Below are 20,000 nucleotides of genomic sequence, written 5' to 3' on the forward strand. Positions count from 1 at the left end.
TCTCGCTCTGGAAGCGGGAAGTCCACTCGCTCGTGCCCGGGTGTTTACAGAAACGAAGCCCTCGGAAGCACAACAGCGCCCTTGTTTAATCATCTCTGTAGCTCTCCGGCTCTCCTCTCGCTGCCGAGGCTATTTTTAAACTTTACTTTTATCAATACTTTGGCGGCAGCTCCGGGAGATATTAAAAGCGTTGCGGGGAGCAGGGGAAGGGCGTTTCTGACACTTGCTCCCTCATTCGTCAGAACCTCATAGGCCCGTCGGTGACAATGAAAAGATTTCACAATACTGCTCGGCAGAAACTCATTCTCCCCCTCATCCATCATGCTCAACCCGCTAGCCGTTCCACTGACCTAATCTGTAATGCCTGGCTGCTCGCTGGAGACTTCTTAAAGGCACCCTTCATTAATGGTGCTAACCCAACCGCAGGCCCCCGCAGGAAGCACCGGGACAGCTTGCTGTCTGAGGCTACCGCTGTTCTAAATGCTCCAAATGTGCTTCAAAGATCAAGAACTTAACACAAGTAGCATGCAATGAGTAAATACTGCTACCTTCAGAAAGCCTACAAGAGAAAGGAGCCTGCAAATCTAATGAGACTGGGTCCAAACACTTTGACGCTCTCAAAATAGCCTACTTAATCCAACAGTAGTCTAAATTTTTGACTTAAAAATTGTCATCATTTACTCACCCGATTACACCAGACTACCAGAAGCAAGAAGATTATATATAGATATCTTTTTTTCTTTTTTTTATTCTTTCTATATTATATACATTGTTATTTTATTTTATTAATGCAATTCATATGAAAGGAGACCAGTGTTGTTTTAGAACGTGTGGCAATATATTAAATATATCTTTTCTCATCTTTAAATAATTTTTGCAATAGAAAGTCACACGTGTATGGAATGACATGGGGGTGAATAAATGAAGGAAGTGACATTTTGGGTGAACTATCCCTTTAAGTCATGAAATGCTGAAGAATCATTACAAACCTCATTAATTTGATCAAATTAAGAAAAAGAATGCAAGACTGCAGAACATTCCAGCACTTTGAAGACGGACGTGTAATCACGCATCTTGTGTTTGTGCTGACGAGTGCACATTTGGGGTTAGTAGGTTGAAAGGTGAGAGGTTTGTGCATCTCAGCTTTAATTCCCCTCCTCTCTGGTCATTGGCACTGGGACTAGTGACTGTTAGTTAACACACAGGAGGACAGAAGCAGAGAGCGCTCTCTGACCCAGGACCAGCTATTATAGAGTCGTATTCCCCAATCCCCAGACCAGTTCTGGCTGCCAGATTTCCCACTCTCTAACTGTGCTGTCTCTACATCTGTTCAGCCTGCCTAATGTGACCTGTCTCTTTAGCCAGTCTCGGCAGGCTGGCAAAGTGGGGGGAAACATATTCCTGTTCTTTCAATTCATCAATCATTTTGAGACTAATACTGTAAAGAAATGAAGGTCACTGAATAGTTGATGTGAATCTCTTTTATCATACTGAAGTACCATTAGAGACAAAAAAAACATTGTGCGTTTGTTTAAACAGCCCAACAACTTCTAGCTTGACCAGTGGCATGAGTTTGAGGAGGATTGTTGCTACCAATATTTTGGCCTATTCTTTAAATTATGCTGTAATGATTAAAAAACCTCAATAGACTCTTGGATTGCAGAAGAGATACATCTCATCTCTATAAACAAGGATCTATTTATATTGTTTTTCTAAAAATAATTTAGGAACACAAAATAAAAATAAAGGCCAAAATACTGAATGTCACAGATGCACAGATAGTTCTCTTTAAAAGAATAATGTATTACATCCATGCAAAGTGACTGATGAAGATGCATTAAGATCTCCATATCTCTGTGATTAAACCACTGACAGCCTTTAAAAAGATACCAAAATAAAATTATTATTATTATTATGATTATTATTATTATTATTAAGAATCAGATATAAGATATCTTTATTGAATGAAAAAAAAAGTTATTTCTGTTATTTTTAAACTGTCACTGTTGGCATATAATTAAACAACAAAAAAAAAATTACTAACAGACCTACCATCTAGGTTTAAAAAAATAAATAAAATAAATGAAGCTGTCAGCTTTCTAAAGTCATTTTTACACCTCTCTATTTTGGCTCGGAATCCCAGGTAAAAAATTTCATTTTAACCACCCCCTATAAAATATTGGATTACTCATAACTTACATCTGTGACATTTAATATTTTGGCTTTGATCACTAAGTATATATGTTTGTCTTTCTACACGAAAAAAACAAAATCATACATTTCTGAGGACCTCTAGTTGAGATGACATGGAATGAACCTGTATAGAACATTGATATTTTAGCCAATTTTAAAACATTATCATGCAATGACACAAACAAATTTGAAAGTCATTTAGTGTATGATGCCCAGCTCAACTTATTAACCATGCAAAGCTACCAAATGTATGATACATACTTTTATTAGAGCCTTTAAGAGGTTTTGAATATCATATTTGAGATTTGGAGCATCCACCCAGAACACCCTAGCAATTACATGGCAACAACTCCATTTAAAATACTTTAACAATGGTCAGTTTTAGACAGGTAAATGCATTTACTTAGAAAATGTAAAGGGCAGTTACCTTGCACCTTTGTGTTGGTGATAGCAAACAGAAATGACACACTGCGCTTTTAAACTTTCTATGACACCAAACAGTCCTTTTGTTCTGCATTAGATGCAAGTACAGGTCATTTGAATGTTGATACTAGCAAAAAAAAAAAAAATAAGCTCTGGAATAATCCATTGGAAGGCAGGCGAGGTGAAATGTGTTTACACTGATTAAAACACTCACGACCGTGTCTCTTCCCACCAACTGCTGATTGAGCAGGCTTCTCTCTTCGGACCCTATGTTTCCAGTGAGTATTGATTATTGCATCATTCACTGAGTCCACACAAGAGCGAGCTGAGGTTATCAAGGGTTCAGCAAACAGCCAGTGGACAGGAGCAACACCAGAAACCGCTCTCTCAAGTTTGTGGAGCGTGGCCTGTACCCTGCTCTTCTCGAAGAGAGCCACAGCGGACCTCCTTCTGCCCAGCAAATAGCCACAGGCTCAGCTCACTTGGCTACAAACGGCCCAACCAGTTGCCAATATGCCGGAGGCACCTTACCACCCACGCTTTAGCACGGACCCCACTGCTGACCATACACACAGTACAGCACAGCTGCCCATTCTGAGAAACAGACCACACACTAATGGATTAAAGCTTCTCTTAGCCAGATCTGCCAGCACATACATGTCAACTGGTAGGATTTCAACAAAAACATATCTGGCACAGGATAAATAACTACATTTAAAGAACAAAAACAAATATAATGCAGTCTTATACTGGCGAAAATAAGTGCCCGAGTCCGCACAGATGGTGACATTCTTAAAATTTCCTCCAATTTACATGTGGAAGACTTTTATGGAGCAATATCAAGCACGAAGGGAGTCCTTCAGTGATTTTTGACAATTTAACTGCTCCCCGTGACACATTAAATGGCGGCAATGACAACTTAACTGCCCTGCCAATCAATATCTTCTATTACTCTCATTGTCACAGGCAAAATATGATGCAGGGTCAAATGAGATTGGCGGCACTTTTCTTCAAACTGAATCGCCTGTCAGGAATAGAATGAGGATTCATTGCATTGTTAGTAAATAATTATACATTTCTGTATAGAAGAAAAACAATCTTTTTTTGTAATATCTTCTAGTAAAATCTGGTCATTGTTCCTTTTTAAATAAAAAAGTAATATACATTTATATATATAAAAATATCAATATTGAATCATGCAATTAAACTTGAAGTGTGCTATTTTCTAAATAGCTATATCTAAATGCTAAAATATTTTCTTCTCGTCTAGCACACACACATACAGAAAAAAATAAAATAGCAGTAAGAAAGCCATTTCTGGGTTGATTTCTTTGAAAAGCAGGTTTGTTTATTTGGGCTAATTTCTGTACATACAAAAGGAATCTTTATGTAAACACTAAACTTTGCAAACGTTAGCATATTTATTAATGTGCATTATATGGACTCTAAAGAAAATGCACAGAACATGCACAATTCATGAAAAGATGTGCCAAAACCATGATGTTATCATAAGTATAACTACAGCTTTGATGTAAAAAAAAAAAAAAATAAGTATTTGCATGCCTGTTCACACTATCCACTAATCTGATCACTATTTCAGCGTAAAGTCGATATAATACACCATTTGCAACCAAATTGTATTCCCATAGTGGTACACATTATTTAAAAAAATAATTTAGAGAACAAAAGTTGGGAGAGGGGTTTAATTTTACCCAGCACAAGTGGATAGGACAGTAAGAAGTAGGTGTCACCAGGACAGATATTGAACAATAAAAGGCACTGTTTCTGAATTGGATGGGGTTACTACTTTTTGTTGAGTATTTTGTGAATACTTTCAGTAACAAGCACCAATGAACCGAGCACATGTAGTAAAACAGTGAACAGGGTCAAATAGTGTCCGTTTCCACGCTGGAGAGACATCTAAGCTGTCCTCTGAAAAATTCCACACACAGCCGAAAGCAATGTCTTTGTCTATAGAGTTGTGTTTTTAACCTCGGCTGTTACAAGCTGTTGAAATGTAAGGAGGGGTAGACAATTAAATGGAGGCTTAACCTGTCAATCACTCTCCTTTCGGCCCATCACATCACAGGCTCTGTTCCGCCTCCTCTTTAACTCCTCCTGTGATATGCCGCTGGCAGCTCGGACAGCTGATTGACAACCCTCCTGATCCGAGCACAAGATGGTATCCTTAGCTCAGATGGGCCAGTTCGAACAGACAGGTGAAGGTCTGCTGTATAGAGCACTGGGAGATGAAGCAGTGAAATAGGGCCAGTAATTTAGGCGTTTTAGCCGAATTAAGGCTAGAGGTGCGATCGGGGCTGTCTTGGATGTCCTAACACTTGTCTTTCCGAGGGGTAATTTAGGATTTAATCTCCACTGCGACCATTGGCCTATTAAGGGTCTCATTCATTCTGGAAGGAGGTGAGGTTAAGCAGGTAATATTACAGAGAAAGAGGCTCTTTGAGAGAGCTCGTGAAAAGCCGGAGTGTATTTCCTATTACTCGCTCCCAAACCCTTTGGATTCCACACAGTTCTGTTAACCATCAGCAATTATCTCCCTGTCAAAGCGAAAGGTAACAAATTTCCCCATATCCAGCCAGGCAGCAGCTTCAGCTGGACATGAGCATCATCTGACAGAAAGTAAATCACTGCGCCAGCCAGCACTTCTGACAGACAAATGCACTACCTTGGAAAACCTGGGCCTATCACTCTGAACAGCACGGAGGAAAAATGGATGAGCTTCTCCCTGTTGACCTTACTTTTTTCCCCCTATCTCCCTGGTCCTCGTATTTTTTTCCTCAAATAAGATTAAATGCCTCTGGTTCTGTAAGCACTGAGCAGTTCCAAAATATGAGCGTTATTAATGGTCTCTACAGCAGGCTGTTTAATCTTGCGCCAGGCCGCAGTCATCATCTTACCTCACCTTCCCTTTCCCCTCCCAGACAGACACAGGAAACAGGAAGTAAGCTGCACGGTCACGTTTGATCAGACTAGCCAGGTCCTTTTTTAACCGTTTGATTTGGAACAGTTTACCAATGCTGCGTCAGCACACAGGAAAATATGTTGTTTTGGCTCATTAGCCAAGACAATGGCAAAGTTCTAGATAGTATGTTGTGAAAAGGATTCAAAAGAAAACAACAATGTTGACAGCGACCAAGAAAAACATTTGAAACTTGGCTAGTTAGCATTACTACCTTTAAAACCCCGCTGGTAGATATCGTAACTACAGCATCTGGATGCAAAATACTTCTATATCCAATCATTCAGAATATTTCTGAACTTCAGTATTATGTAAAAACCTTTTTGTGGCTCTTTAAAGCAAACATTGTGCACTTTCAGGGGGTCCAGCACCAGCTGAGCATTCCTGTCTCTACCTACCGTTGAGACAGGAATGCTAGCCAACATTTAGCAACATGACAAATGTTTATTTCTAGCATTCGAAGCAATCGAAACAAGGTCTTTCTATGCAGCTATCAGGATGTAATATCTAGTTTAAACTAAGCGGATCAGATGCTATGTTTGCTTGACATTAGCGGTATACAGCTAGCTTGTATAACATGTGTCCGAAGAATGTGATGATGAGTGCATGGGACAGACAGGTGGGGAGGAGAAGACCAGGTGACTGAGACTGAAACAGACATGACCTTTTCTATTTGTCAAACACGCTCAAGCTTCATTTCCTCAGCACGTCACTGCAGCTTTCCAAATTACTCCTCAAACCATTTCCCTCATGAAATAGGCACACAGAGGCCTCAGTCAAGGAGAGAAGGCTAAGTTTCCATCTAATGAAAAGCTACATCCCGTCGCATTAACATATTCATTCTGGAACAGGACATGGGCTGTCACTGATGCCCAACACCACTGGCTGTCGTGAAGGCAGGGAGCACTTCCTGCCACCAGCTTGTCAAGCCAGATAGGAAATCTGCGACGATAAGCTGTCTGACTGGATCACACATACTCAGACTGGCCATACAGATAACAAAGTCTGAAATTTAGTTTAAAAGAAAAACTTTATATGTAGCCTATAGGATTAGCTTTGATATGTGATTGTGCATGGTTTATGATGAAGTCTTCTGTAACCAAAATTACAAGAACAGGGTTCCGGAACACTCTGTCTGTTTCTCATTGGTTGCACAAACAAGTAGTCCTGCTCTAAATGAAAAAGGTTTTTTTGAGCCAGTGTTGCCGTTTCAATCTGATCTAAAATGGCTGTTGTGTGAAAAGAGTATACCTTGACAATTTACTCACCCCCACGTCATCCAAGATGTACACATCGTTCATTATTTAGTCAAAAAGAAATTAAGGTTTTTGAGAGAAAAAAATTCCAGGACTTTTGTAGAGTCCTTTGAAGCTGGAGAAAAAGACCTTAATTTCTTTTCGAATGGAGAAAGAAAGCCTATAGAGATTAAATATTCAGTTATCATTTACCACAAAATTTCTTTGCTTTGCAGAACATTCAGTTACAGGATAGGACTGACATAAAAATTTGTAAATGGTGCCACAACTGTTGGGTAAAATATTCCTTTAAAGCAGGGGTGTCTAGTCTTGCTCCTAAAAGGTTACTATCCTAAAGTGTCTGGTTCCAATCTTAAGTAAAACTAAAGTGTACCAAGAAAACGTCTGGACAGGTATGATGGGACAAGCTGGAGCTAAACACTGCAGGACACAGCCTTCCAGGACTAGATGAGTTACCCTTGATTTAACAGACTTAGCAACTAAAAAATACCCCAGCACAAATCAACTTTTACTTGGAAACTTCTGACCTTCCTTAACCAAACAACCACTGGCAAATGGTCTTCAAGATACCAGACAGGAACTAAGACAGTGGGTGGCAAGGACGACCCACCTGATGTCATGACGACAGGGTCCCACACAGCATGCTACTTTGACTAAAGTAATTGAAGCTACGTGGTTAACGACAGCTCCCTCCCCTCCTCTAGCCGCTGGGCTGGATCAATATTTGTTGGGATTGCACCTTGTTCCAACAATGCCAGATTTACAGCAACCATTTGGATTTACACTTTGTCTTCTAGCACAACTCATCAGCGCAACCCAATTACTAACCCTAGACAGACAGCATTAACATGAGCCCTGCTGCTGCTTTATTGCCCTTCAACCACCCCGTCTCATTTCAGGGTCTTCAGGCAATGCCACCGTAACGGATACTACACTTAAAATGTGCTCGCAGGAATAAATTCTCAGTCTTTCATTACTCCTACCTTGATTTACTTCATATCATCTGGCCGCTATAGACAAAGATAACACGTTGTAAATTACCCCCATCCAGTCTGCTTGTTTCAGTGCCGGGCAGGGGGGAGGCAGGGGGGTCCGTGAGGGCAGAGCTTTGTGTCACATGAGCTTGTTTTCAAAACCTCTGTGCCACAGGTGCACCGTTCACGCTCCTGTGCGAAATGGTTGGCTTGCTTTGCCATCCTAGTGCAGATTTTCGCCATTTGTGCACTGGGTGTAAATTACTAAACGAAACATCAAAGGACAAACTGCTCTGACCCTCGGAGCATCTTGTGAAAGGCATATTGACAAAACATTGAGGTTTAATCGCCAACGATGACATAACGTCCATCCTCAACTGTCGAGGCCATAAGCGGTCAATAATTTCAAGAGCATTAATCATCATCTGGTGTGATAAACCCCATGACTCAAGTGTGTGCGATGTAATGACAACAGAACATGTGGGCCTTGATTTGTTTTGGTCAGTCACTGCCAGTTTGTGCCCTGGGGCGGTTGTCACTGTACTGTGATTAATATTGCGTCCAGCACTGTCAGTCTGGTGTGACTTTGGAAGGAAGACGCTAGCAGCACGTGTCCTTTTTAACACACGCAGTCACGGCAAAGTGCTGTATTTCATACCCACAGCCTTCTGAAGACTGTCAATCATCCTTTGTGATGAAGCACTGGTGCTCTGACCTTGAAATTGAAGCATAAACAGCAGATATTCCAACATATGATCCCATGAGTGCACCCTTTCACCTCTTTTTCTGGAAAGCAAACATTGTAGATCTACTGGACTTGAAGATAAATGTTGGAAAGACTGACCGCTTATAGGAACAAACAACAAACAAAAAAAATCATATTTTATACAGCTGTGGCACAAAAAGTGCTGTGAACCTTAAAAATGAAGTTTAGACTATACATGCCAGTGACCACATGCTAGAAGTCAAAGTAACTTTTCCAACAAAGTACTATAAAGTAAAAGTTGGTTTTTCATACTGCGACAAACTAACCGTTGGTTAACCCTGTTAACAACGGAAGCCAACAAGCACTATCAACAATGGTATCAATCAACCAGATGAAGTTGCTAACTCATCAAAGCCAAATATACCCCAAGCAAGAGGATGCTTGTGTTGAAGAAAAAAAAAAACAGACTTACTGTTGACATTAGCGCATTTGCGGCAAACCATTTGTCACTTTGAAAGTTAAACAAAACTGTTGCACCATTGCAGGGAGTCTAGAATATAGCCAGGCTGAAATCATTGACATTTAAACTGTTTGGACCTTTTATGCACCAGCAACAACCTGAAGCTAACTGAAGAGGTCAAATGGTGCAAACAAATTCAAATCTCAGAATGAACAATCCTCTCAAGATCTGACACAAAGACACTGAGTGAAACTGTAATAATACATAGTGCATTTACATTTGCCTACATTCGAAACTCATTTAAATGAATGTAATCCACATTGTTGAAGTTGAAGTTCCTTAACAGTGCATTTACATTTGCCTACATTCGAAACTCATACATAGTGCATTTACATTTGCCTACATTCGAAACTCATTTAAATGAATGTAATCCACATTGTTGAAGTTGAAGTTCCTTAACACATATTAACAAGTAACAATCCCACAAAAACAGTTCCTTTTTACATAAATACTGATGAGTACTCAAACAGATGAGGAACAACAACGTTCACTCCAGAAGAGCTAATAGTCTGCTGGCATCTTTACATTTAAACCGTCTAAAAGTATAAAGTGTACAACTCAGAAAATGCAAGGAGAAATTGGAAAAACCACTGAAGACACCTACGAAAATATTGACGTTATAAGAACAAAATTGCAAAGGGAGACCACCAACTCTAACAAAATGAGACTCCAGTCATCTGAACTCACAGGAAGAGACTCTGGGAAGATGAGAGGATACAGAGCAGCTACAGTGTGTTTGGTGCTGGTGAGTACTCTTCTGCTGACTGCAGCCATAGTGCTACTAATCAAGATCACCAGCCTCACAGAAGAGAGGCACCAGCTACTAACCAACAACACCAACCTAATTCAACTAAACAAACAGTTAAAAGAACTGAAAAATGAGCTGTGGAACTTTACCCAAAATGGATGGATTTACTATAAATTTAGTTTTTACTATGTGTCCACTGAGATGAAGAACTGGAATGAAAGCAGAATCGACTGTATAGAGAGACAAGCAGACCTGCTCATAATAAACAGCACAGAAGAACAAGGGTTTATGAAAAAAATAGTGAGTTCCACTAATGTCTGGATTGGTCTGACTGATGCTGATGAAGAGGGCATATGGAAATGGGTTGATGGCAGCATACTGACCTCTGGGTTCTGGAGTACAGGACAACCCAATGGAAAATATATACAAAACTGTGTTGTGTCCTCTTCAATATCGTGGGCTGATACTCAATGCAATTACACTTATAAGTGGATCTGTGAGAAGAACATTTTACCTGTTGTACTGCCCTAAGAACAAACAATTTTTTTGCTTTTGACCACATTTTTAACAAGCCTTAGAAACATGCATAACCTCTTAAACAACTCTTTGCGTATCGCTTTGAAAGCTCTTCGTCATTTTGTAGTGCATCTTTGTTTTGGGTGTAAAAAAATAATAAAAGGTGTATCTTTTAAATGATTCATATTTGTAAAGCTGCAGTTCCTTCAGTGTGTGAACATCGTTATGCTGCATTAGCCAGGATACTCCGTCGCTGAAAGCAGCCCCTGCTGTAGGCCGTGCGTAGCTCCCTAACTCGCTCTGTAATTTCCTCTACCTTCCATTCTATTTCAGTGGCTGATAACTAAGAACATTAGTTTTATGCCACTTGCCAGGCTCAAATGAAAAGAGAGCTAACTTTAATGACACCGCAATTAATCGCCCCAATAGACAGACAGCTAAAAGACAAGATATTGACTTCATTAAGGATAATGTATTATGTCATTAAGTCAGCAGGGTCACCTTGTGTATCATACACGCCGGGCTAATATATTGGCATTTTTCTCAAATAAGATAAATTCTGATATGAGTGATAAAGCTGATTAGAAAATGCCTCATCCAGCGAGGCAGAGAGGAGGCGGCAGTCCTCCAGCAAGAACACACAGCCCCATTACTGATCACTGCTTATCACATGGGCACATTGATTTGCACAGGCAATTTAATCATTATTGTTTCAGTCCAATCTACAAAGAGAAATGTTTCTCCTTCAGTGGGTGTGCTGTGAGCAACTAAATGTATGGCATTAGATATCAGTCTTACGCATTCACAAGCATTTCAGAAGCATTTGGAAAATGTATAGTGTGCCCCATTTGGAGTCAGCAAGTGTCATGTTTAATGTTGCCCGTTATTATCTTTCACAACGTGGGATTCCACGAAGTAACAAAATAACGAAGTGGGCAACTCATGTATTGTTTGAAAACTTCTGGTTTTGACGCAAGTTCCATAAGCAACACAAATAAACACTCTCTATTTAGCAAATCCCATTAATTCAGACCATTTGCAGATGTTTTCGAATTCATTTCCCATTAGATAGTAAACTGTTCCCCTTATGTAAAAAGACAACAATCAAGCTCTTCATAATTCTCAGCGCCTTCAATAACCTTAGAAGCAGATTTTTCCAAGAAAAGCGCAAAACAAACTAGAAACATGCAAGCAGATGAAGAACACAGACAAGCACGCTTTTCCAGATGACGTAAAGGTCAATGAAGACTTGAGATAACAGGCAGAGCAACATTTGAGCGGGATCACTGATTGAACGGCCATTCATTTGACAGGTTTTCTTCTTCTTCTCTCTCTCTCTCTCCGTGTGTGCAGTCCAGAGCACAGAGACACAATGTGCCCTATTCCTGCGACCTTGGGCTTCCTTTTTGGGCTGGCATTATTGACATTTTCCCCCACCATCCTGTGGCCCTTCCTCTCATTTGTCATGATTATTGCTGAATTCTCAGCTGTCATTTGCGGCTGTAGATCAATGGCTGTCCACTCCCCCTGTGTCGTATTGGCAGAGCAAACAGCCTTCCTCTTCTAAATGAGGCCCTCGCTCTCTTTCTCTCTCTCCATCCATTAGAGCCGGCCGGCTCCTGTGAGCACTCAGTCCTTTGTTAGGTCAGTCTATACATCACACAGCACACATCAGAAGTGCGCTCACTTTCTCTGCTAGGTTCCCAGCACACAGATGTGTGTGTGTGTGTGTGTGTCAAAAAGCACTATGTTCTATTATCATTCCAGAAATGTGTGGAGGAACCTTGATCCGCAAGAATATTACACTTCTCATTCTCATTACAGTTGTGTTATGTTAGTCTGGCAGAAACTGCGTGTGTGTGTGTGTGTGTGGTGGGTGTGAGGTTACGTCTGTGTGTGTGAGCTAGAGATAAGGCCTTGCTTGTCATCAGAATCAGTCACATCCTGTGTGCCGAAATCACCTTGTCGGTGTACTTGAAAGTGGCAAGACACAGTAACAACACAATGCTTTAAACAAGACAGAGCCCATAATATTCTCATTAGCTGTAGTTTCCATAGCGATTGCTTTTTAAGTATGCTGTGCCAGCAATGAACAAAAAAAAAAAAAAAGTTCATGAGTGTACATGTCGTTATATTATCATTTGTAATGACAACTCTTCTGAATAGCTCATTTTCATGATATGAATGTTTAGTGGCCCTTTAAATCTCAGGGTTTATATTTGTGGGAAATGAAAAGATAATTCAACTTTCAAAGAAATTTCAGAGGACTTTAATTATCCTTTTTAATGGAGAATGAATTATGCCAGGCCTAATTGCTTATGAATGTGAGGACACAGATCATGGGTTTTGATCCATTAGACGTAAAGCAGACAGAGAAAATGATTTCACAGTGGTTTGGGAAAAAAATGCACTCCAATTGGTGTTAAGAACTTATCAATTAAGCTCATATTCATGTCTATATTGGCTTATGATTTGCTGAAATATAACAGAATAAAAGTAAATGCATCAGACATTGTAAAACATTCAACAATAATAATGTTGGTATCATTGTTATTAATATATTTTAAACAACAGCAACTACAATAATGTTGGTATTATTTGTTGCTGCTGTTATTGGTGGTGGTATCATTGTTAATAATATAATTTAAACATCATCAGCAATTATTATTATTATTACCATAAATTTCACAACAACAATATTAGCAACATCATGGTGATATTTTTGGTTTTAGTGTTGCACATTTAAATCTAAGGTTAAATTGGTACAGTCTATGTCATTGTTAACACAGTATGCATAACCATTTTAATTTGTACCACTGTTTGAAACAATGTTGTCAAATCAGGCCAGGTTGGGCGTCTAAAACAAACAGATTGCAATTCTACTCGGTGAAATTACACACTTCACCTTTGATCTATTGAGCACACAAAGAACAAGAGTCTAAAACCAATGTGATCACTGAAACCATTTGATCCTAACGTGCGTGTGTGTGGATTATAAGAGGGACTTCATTATGTATCTCTTTCCTGTCTCAATTATATGGTTAATCTGAACATAATCAATGCACTACAAATGGCACAGCTAGAAAAAAAAAAAAATAAGAAGGGCGAGGTGCATTAATCATCTGATAAAAGATACTCTGCTATCCATCTCGCACTCAATGCCCAATCTATTATTTCTTACAACAACGCTCCATGCTACCAGTCCATGACGTCACAGACTTCTTAAAAAATTCAATACCTTACTTATAACGCATCACAAGATAATGAAACTTCAAAGGCTTGTGATTTGAAACCACATTGGGCTTGTACATCCAACTAAACTGGTTTTGTGGGTAACCAAAGGAGTGACAATAACGTAACTCCGCCCACTCTGAATTTTTGTGATGGTGACACAGCTGCAGCAATAATAAAGGCTAGTTTTAATACGATCACGTCGCCGTGGCCTTGTGTACCAGAGAGCACATATTCCGCTCAGGTACAATCAACACATCAGCCCTTCAGCAGAGGCACCCTGATGAATTAGTCTGGAGTGCCTTTCACCCAAGGTCAAGGCTATGTAGACAAGCATTATTGAATTTATTCCACCAATTCATGTAAATGCCTTAGGAAGCTCGGCTATATAATTGTAAAGCTGTCCCCCGCTGTAATGAGCCGTCCTGCGGGATCACAAAATACGAAATGACACCGGTTTGCGCCCCCCTGCCGGAGAAAAGGACGAGGGCTGAGGAGGATACAGGAGAAGTACAGTCGCTCTGCCTGTCTCATCAGCCACTTCTCAGCATCCACTTAAAAGTCCACGAGGACCGGACAGGCTGATGAATCCGACATAATGGAGCGGACCGGCCGGGACGGCCTTTCTTCTCGACGCTCTCGCTCGGCGATTTCGTTTTTCCCGACACGCGCACACACACACCTACGCTCGCTGCTGCAGTAGTACGGCTGCCTGTTTTTTTCAGTCTACCTTTTCCCGCCGTTTTTCCTCTCCCTGTTTCGGCTCGGCTGAGCAGGGCTGACAGGCGGATTCCTTTGCTTTTCGCCGTATTAAAGCCACTTTCCCGCCCTGACAGCCTGTTCTATTCTGCCACCTTATAGCTCGGGCTTCACACTTCTCTGGGCAGCCACTGCTTCTTGACAGACCACTGTCACTTCCCATCATCCTCTCTGTATATTCGGCGCTCCCCCCTTCCCGGCACGCAGCCCCACTTTCCTACCAGTGCAATTATTTTTTTTGACAAGCCATCCATCAGCCTTAACTTTAAAAGCACTTTCCGCTGATATCCATTGTTAAAGCCCCAGCCTTTCTTTTTTTTTTCTCCCTGCTTCCCCGAGAGCTCGCATGAGAGAATATGATATCAGACATCCAACCTACCAAACCATGTAAATTTACTTTGTTCTCGGCTATGTTTCCAATTTCACGTCCAATTTTTCGGTACATTATGCGGAGTTGTTGTGCCTAATATGATGTTGTCAAATCCCATTAAAGTTCACTGTCTTGCATGGCTTTAAAAACAGGTTACAATTTGTATTCCATAAAGTGGGGAAGGAGAGCAGCCGAAAGTCAAGCTGAATCTTATTAAAATTATCTGTTCAATTGTGACGTCTGTGGAGGGAGTAATTTGGAGGCATTAGCGCAGGCACATATGAATATGTCAGCGTGGCCAATAACGACAGCCAAAGCGAAGGCGGCGCATCTCTGCGAGTCAATAAAGCTCTTCTGCTGGTGACACAAATGTGATGATAATCTAAGGAAATGAATAAGAAACCTTCCTGTTTGAGGAGGAAATCTGCTATGCCGCTGAATAATTTGGAGCGTCTCCAATTGGCCTACATCTCGGCATCGTGCAGGAAAAGCAGGGCACGCCGTCTTGGCATCCTCCAATCATGTCTGTCTGGTGCGGCCAAATTGCTCGAATTACATGAGCGTAACGAACTATTTACCTTACGCCTCCAAAACGACACTGTCTCTGATTTGACCACTGAATCCATTAGAACGATACGCAGCCAAAGGGCGCCCCGAGCTGTCACTGAAAGCCCTCATAAACAACATGCTCACATGCTGCACTAAATACATATTACTGGAGAATCATATGTGAGCATGATGATGATGATTCATGCGCAGAGGTTCAGTGAAACCCTCAGCTTTCTACAGTCAAACCACTAGTGTGATAAATCACATTAACCTAAGTAAAGCTTCCATATAGGGCCTCAACAGTATATAAATGACAGTTATGTAGTGCCATAAATTGTGTAATCGTATAATTGCATGGCTGAGTAATACTCTCACGTAGGAGAATGAATTCATTTCAGCTGAAATACACCGCAACAAGCCATATTAAAATAATAAAATTAATTAAAATGAACAAGAAAAAAAACTTATAAATTTTGATTGAAAGAATATAAAATGTAATCATAAAAATTATATATTATATATTTTTCAAATGTATTATTTAGGTTTGTATATATATATATATATATATATATATATATATATATATATATATATATATATATACACACACACACACACATATACACACACACACATACATATATATATATATATATATATATATATATATATATATATATATACATATATATATATATATATATATATATATATATATATATATATATATACATATATATATATATATATATATATATATATATACACACATACATACACACACACATACATATACATATACACATATACATACATACATATATATATATATATATATATATATATATATATATATATATATACACACACACAGACACAAATGTAGTTTCCGAAAGCACTATAACTATAATATATAACTAGTTTTGACTGTTTTTATTCATTTTTAACATACAACCTAATTCCAGATCATCTACCCTTTGTTCTTATAAAATGAATTAATGAAAAAAAGGCCAAGTTTTGTCATAAAGGACTAGCTATGCTAAATGTTTTTCAAGCTTCAAGCCTTTCAGGAAAAGGAAGCACAATTAGCAAGCTGATATCACCATGCGTCTGGCTGAGCTAATGAATATCAAATTACACTCAAATCTTTATAAATCATCATTACTGCAGATTCTAATTGATCCGGCAATTAAACATGACAAATGCTATATGCCCCAAAACTTCATTTTAGTCCTCCAAATAGCAAACTATTCATCTTAGCGTTGTGGCTTCTTAGTTAATTTCATATTGTTTATACAGCAAATTAACAAGGACAGGCAGGCATTATAGCGGTGGATCATTTCTTCTGCGCACCACAGGGTTCAGTATGTTTGATTTGTCGTTTTCAGGCTCTGTGGAGCTCTGCTTTAAGTTTTCACCAGCTGTGAACAACAAAAGGATTACTTTACCATTCTGTGGTCATAGAGCGGAACACGCTACCTTGAACAGTACGGTTCATGCAAATACACTACAAAAGCCACAGAAAGGTGCTTGCGTGCGTTTACTCAGAAATCCGAAGAAGGAGGGATCACACAGTGGAGACACCTGCCTGTCTCTGGGCCTCTGACAGCTCAACCAGGAGCTAAGTGTCAACATATGGTTATCAATGATCCAGATGGCTTCTTCATGTCTGGAGACTGACAACTTTGCTCCTCTATTATCAAACAGTAGTAATTAACCATAATCAAGTAGGTGTTAATTAAGCATAATGAAACAATTTCTACCCAGCCCGAGCCTACTATCAGCAACTTACAGTTAATTATAAGCACTAAGCACTCTGGGTAATCTCGAGACTGCGGACGGGTAGGGGTGCGGTATTTGTTCAGCTGATGATGACTGTTTTGTCTGCGAGTTTGGCAGATTTAAGCCTGGAAAACTCCTGATTTGCCAGGCTGTCACAGCTGTTGAGGAGGAACAAAAGGCACAGGACTCCCGATGACAACGTTTCAGGGGTTTGTCATTCCCTGTGAAAGGACGGCCATTAATCAGAGTGACCCCTGCCTACAGCCACCACACCACAACACCTGCAGCCCGGGCATGTTTCAGGGGAAATTAAAGCCGTAAATTTCCTAACACCATGTGTACAAGCACATGGGCAGCGAGGACCCCGCCCCAAACAGCTCAGAGACATTTTAAGAGGTCACGGGATATCTCTATATTTATGTTGCTTTCATACGGTTTGAAAAAAAAATAAAAATACTATTTAATAATAATAACAACAATAATAATAAAATACATTTTTATATATAAAACAGATATTTTTTGGATTTAGTTATACATTATATACACACGCACTTATTTATACACATTTTTTATAGAAGTAATAGAAAAAACAAATGTATATACATATGAAATGTATATTGTGTTATTTTTTAACAAAAAGTAACTTGAAATGTCATATGGCACAAAATAAAAAAAAGTACATAAATAATAAGAATAATATAGTAATACAATTTCATTAAACTACCTAAAAACTACATTGTGACATGGCTTACTGCAATATTACACTGAAAAATGCAAATGATTTTAATTAAATTTAAATAAATAAATGTGCTGTGTTTCACATTGAAGTGTGGCACTTGCATTTGGAAAAAAAAAGTGCATCAAAATGCACTATAACACAGCCATGAATATTATAATTGTAATTTTATAGGTGTGCTATAAAATGAAAAGTTGTTGTTATAATTAAGCATTTTTGGTATTTACAGTAAAATATAGTACAGTAAAATATACAATTTTATTCTCATTTAATAATAAAAAAGTACAGTTGATCAAACTACATATAGGATATTCAAACTTTTTTTTTTTTTTTCAAATATCACTTTACATTTTTTGACAATTATTTTAGCAAGCACTAAACTCGTATTTTTCTTTTGTATTATCCCCCTCGCACTGCTCTGTGGGATTAAATATTTATAATATCTGAATAATAATGCCTTAAGAAAAATCATTTTAAAAACTGTAGATCGCAGGCTGTACCAACTTCGGCTCAACCAAGGACTATTATTTGGGAACGGCCACGGACTGCAGACCAGCAGACACAGTATTTAGGAAAAAACAATCATCATTTTTGCAGTCGTATCCGGTGACACCAGTGGCACAGAAATTACACACTTCGGCTTTAAGGACAGTCACCATACATTCGCGCGAAAAGCCTAGAAATAATATTGAGCGTGTTACGCAGCTGCATTAACATGTCAGAATATTTGCTGTACGTTAGCAGCCATTGCACCGAGACTGGCAGCTTCATTAGAAAGAGAGCACGGAAAATGTCAGTTCGCATCGCGTTTAAACTACAAAATCTCAACTCAAAGACAAGCCATGCCATGATACTACGGGACAGCGCTTTGTAATTCTATATCAGATAAAACCACGTCTACGCAGACAGGATATGACACTCCTGTTATTATTTGCCTGATAAAGGAACATGGTCTTTCTCCCCTCCTCATCAAATGGTAAAATAATTGCATTTCCCCCGAGGCTAGCGTCAGGAGGTTCTGTAGTTTCTCACAGTGTCAGCTTCTGAGTCAAACTTCTGTGAGAAAGACGCTATCTCACGCCGAGACAAGATGAATTAGAAAAATCAATGCTTCAACTCTTATTTGACAAACCCGGAGATATTGCACGGCGCACCTCTTCTCTCGCACATATTTTCTGCGCCGTGACAGGGTGCGACTGCCAGCGCAGATTCATCAGGAAACAAATAGGACAGCAGAAATAATTGGTTCATGTGCACTTTTTTAATGACTACAGCCTGTGAAAATAAGGAAAAGAAACGGGGGACGAGAATAAAGCTTTTAAAGTCACGTTTTTTGGACTTCCCGTGAATTGTTTACAATCTGTGCCCTGCCTCGATGTTAACGACAGTCAAATCTGTTTACTGTCAGGCGTGCATGTGTGTGTGTGTGCGCTCCTGTAAAGTCTTCATAAGGTGTATTGTTTATTTCGCACTCCCCATTGACACTTTGACACCTTATATGTGAAACTCGCCGCCCGTCTTCACCGGCTGCGCCATCTATTGTGACATTTGGTGACGCTGACATTTTTCGCTCAGATGCATGAGTGACCATTCTCTTCTTCTGCACTTCATCACCGGCTGACGCAGAGGGCTAAATGCAGTCTGACTGGCCGTGTCACTCTGGATGAGAGAGTGTGCTGACAGTGTGTAAATGTAAATGAGTGTCCCGGGCTCGCCCCCGACTCTGAGTAACGCCGGCCGTGTCATCCATCCACTCTCACCGTAAATCAGGGTGTCACCCGAATGGGCCCAATTAAAAGGGGTCAGTACGGAAAATTAGGGGCTTTATGTACAGTCAGTAATTTCGGCGAAAAGATGCATCAAGCAGCCAAAGGAGTAAATCACTGTGAGAGCGAGGCGATAATTACAAGGATCACGGTCCTTCCCTGGCCCTCAGCTGGGTTAGATCAGCCCGGTTTAATCAACACCACATCATCTACACTTAGCTGGGAAACTATTCATTCGGCCCGCTAAAACAACAGCGCCGGACGCCAGGGCCGTGAGTTATGATTTCCTCTGAGGATACTTAAATGACTCATGCAACTGGCAACAAGCAGGATCAGTGTTGGAGAGTGACTAACGAAATGCAGCGGCGCAACTAACTCGGCCGCATTTTTCAGTAGCATGACAGTAGCTCAGATGTTTTCGAAAGAACCGTTTTTCCAAGTACAATCGAGCAAATTGAGGAAATAATCACACGCTTTCCGAAAACGTCATC

General features: G+C 39.8%; 2 protein-coding genes across 4 annotated transcripts in view; one reads left to right on the plus strand and one right to left on the minus strand.

Moving 5' to 3' along the window:
* Nucleotides 1–20,000, minus strand: part of lrmda (leucine rich melanocyte differentiation associated) — a 243,597-nt gene that overhangs the window by 111,583 nt on the left and 112,014 nt on the right. The gene's annotated exons all lie outside the window — the stretch shown is intronic.
* On the plus strand, nucleotides 9,544–10,429 carry LOC122357037 (CD209 antigen-like protein E). The gene has a single exon (XM_043256212.1). The coding sequence runs from the start codon at nucleotides 9,618–9,620 to the stop codon at nucleotides 10,329–10,331; it is 714 nt and encodes a 237-aa protein (XP_043112147.1). The 5' UTR covers nucleotides 9,544–9,617; the 3' UTR covers nucleotides 10,332–10,429.

Source organism: Puntigrus tetrazona, chromosome 13 (assembly GCF_018831695.1).
Source record: "Puntigrus tetrazona isolate hp1 chromosome 13, ASM1883169v1, whole genome shotgun sequence".
NCBI lineage: Eukaryota > Metazoa > Chordata > Actinopteri > Cypriniformes > Cyprinidae > Puntigrus > Puntigrus tetrazona.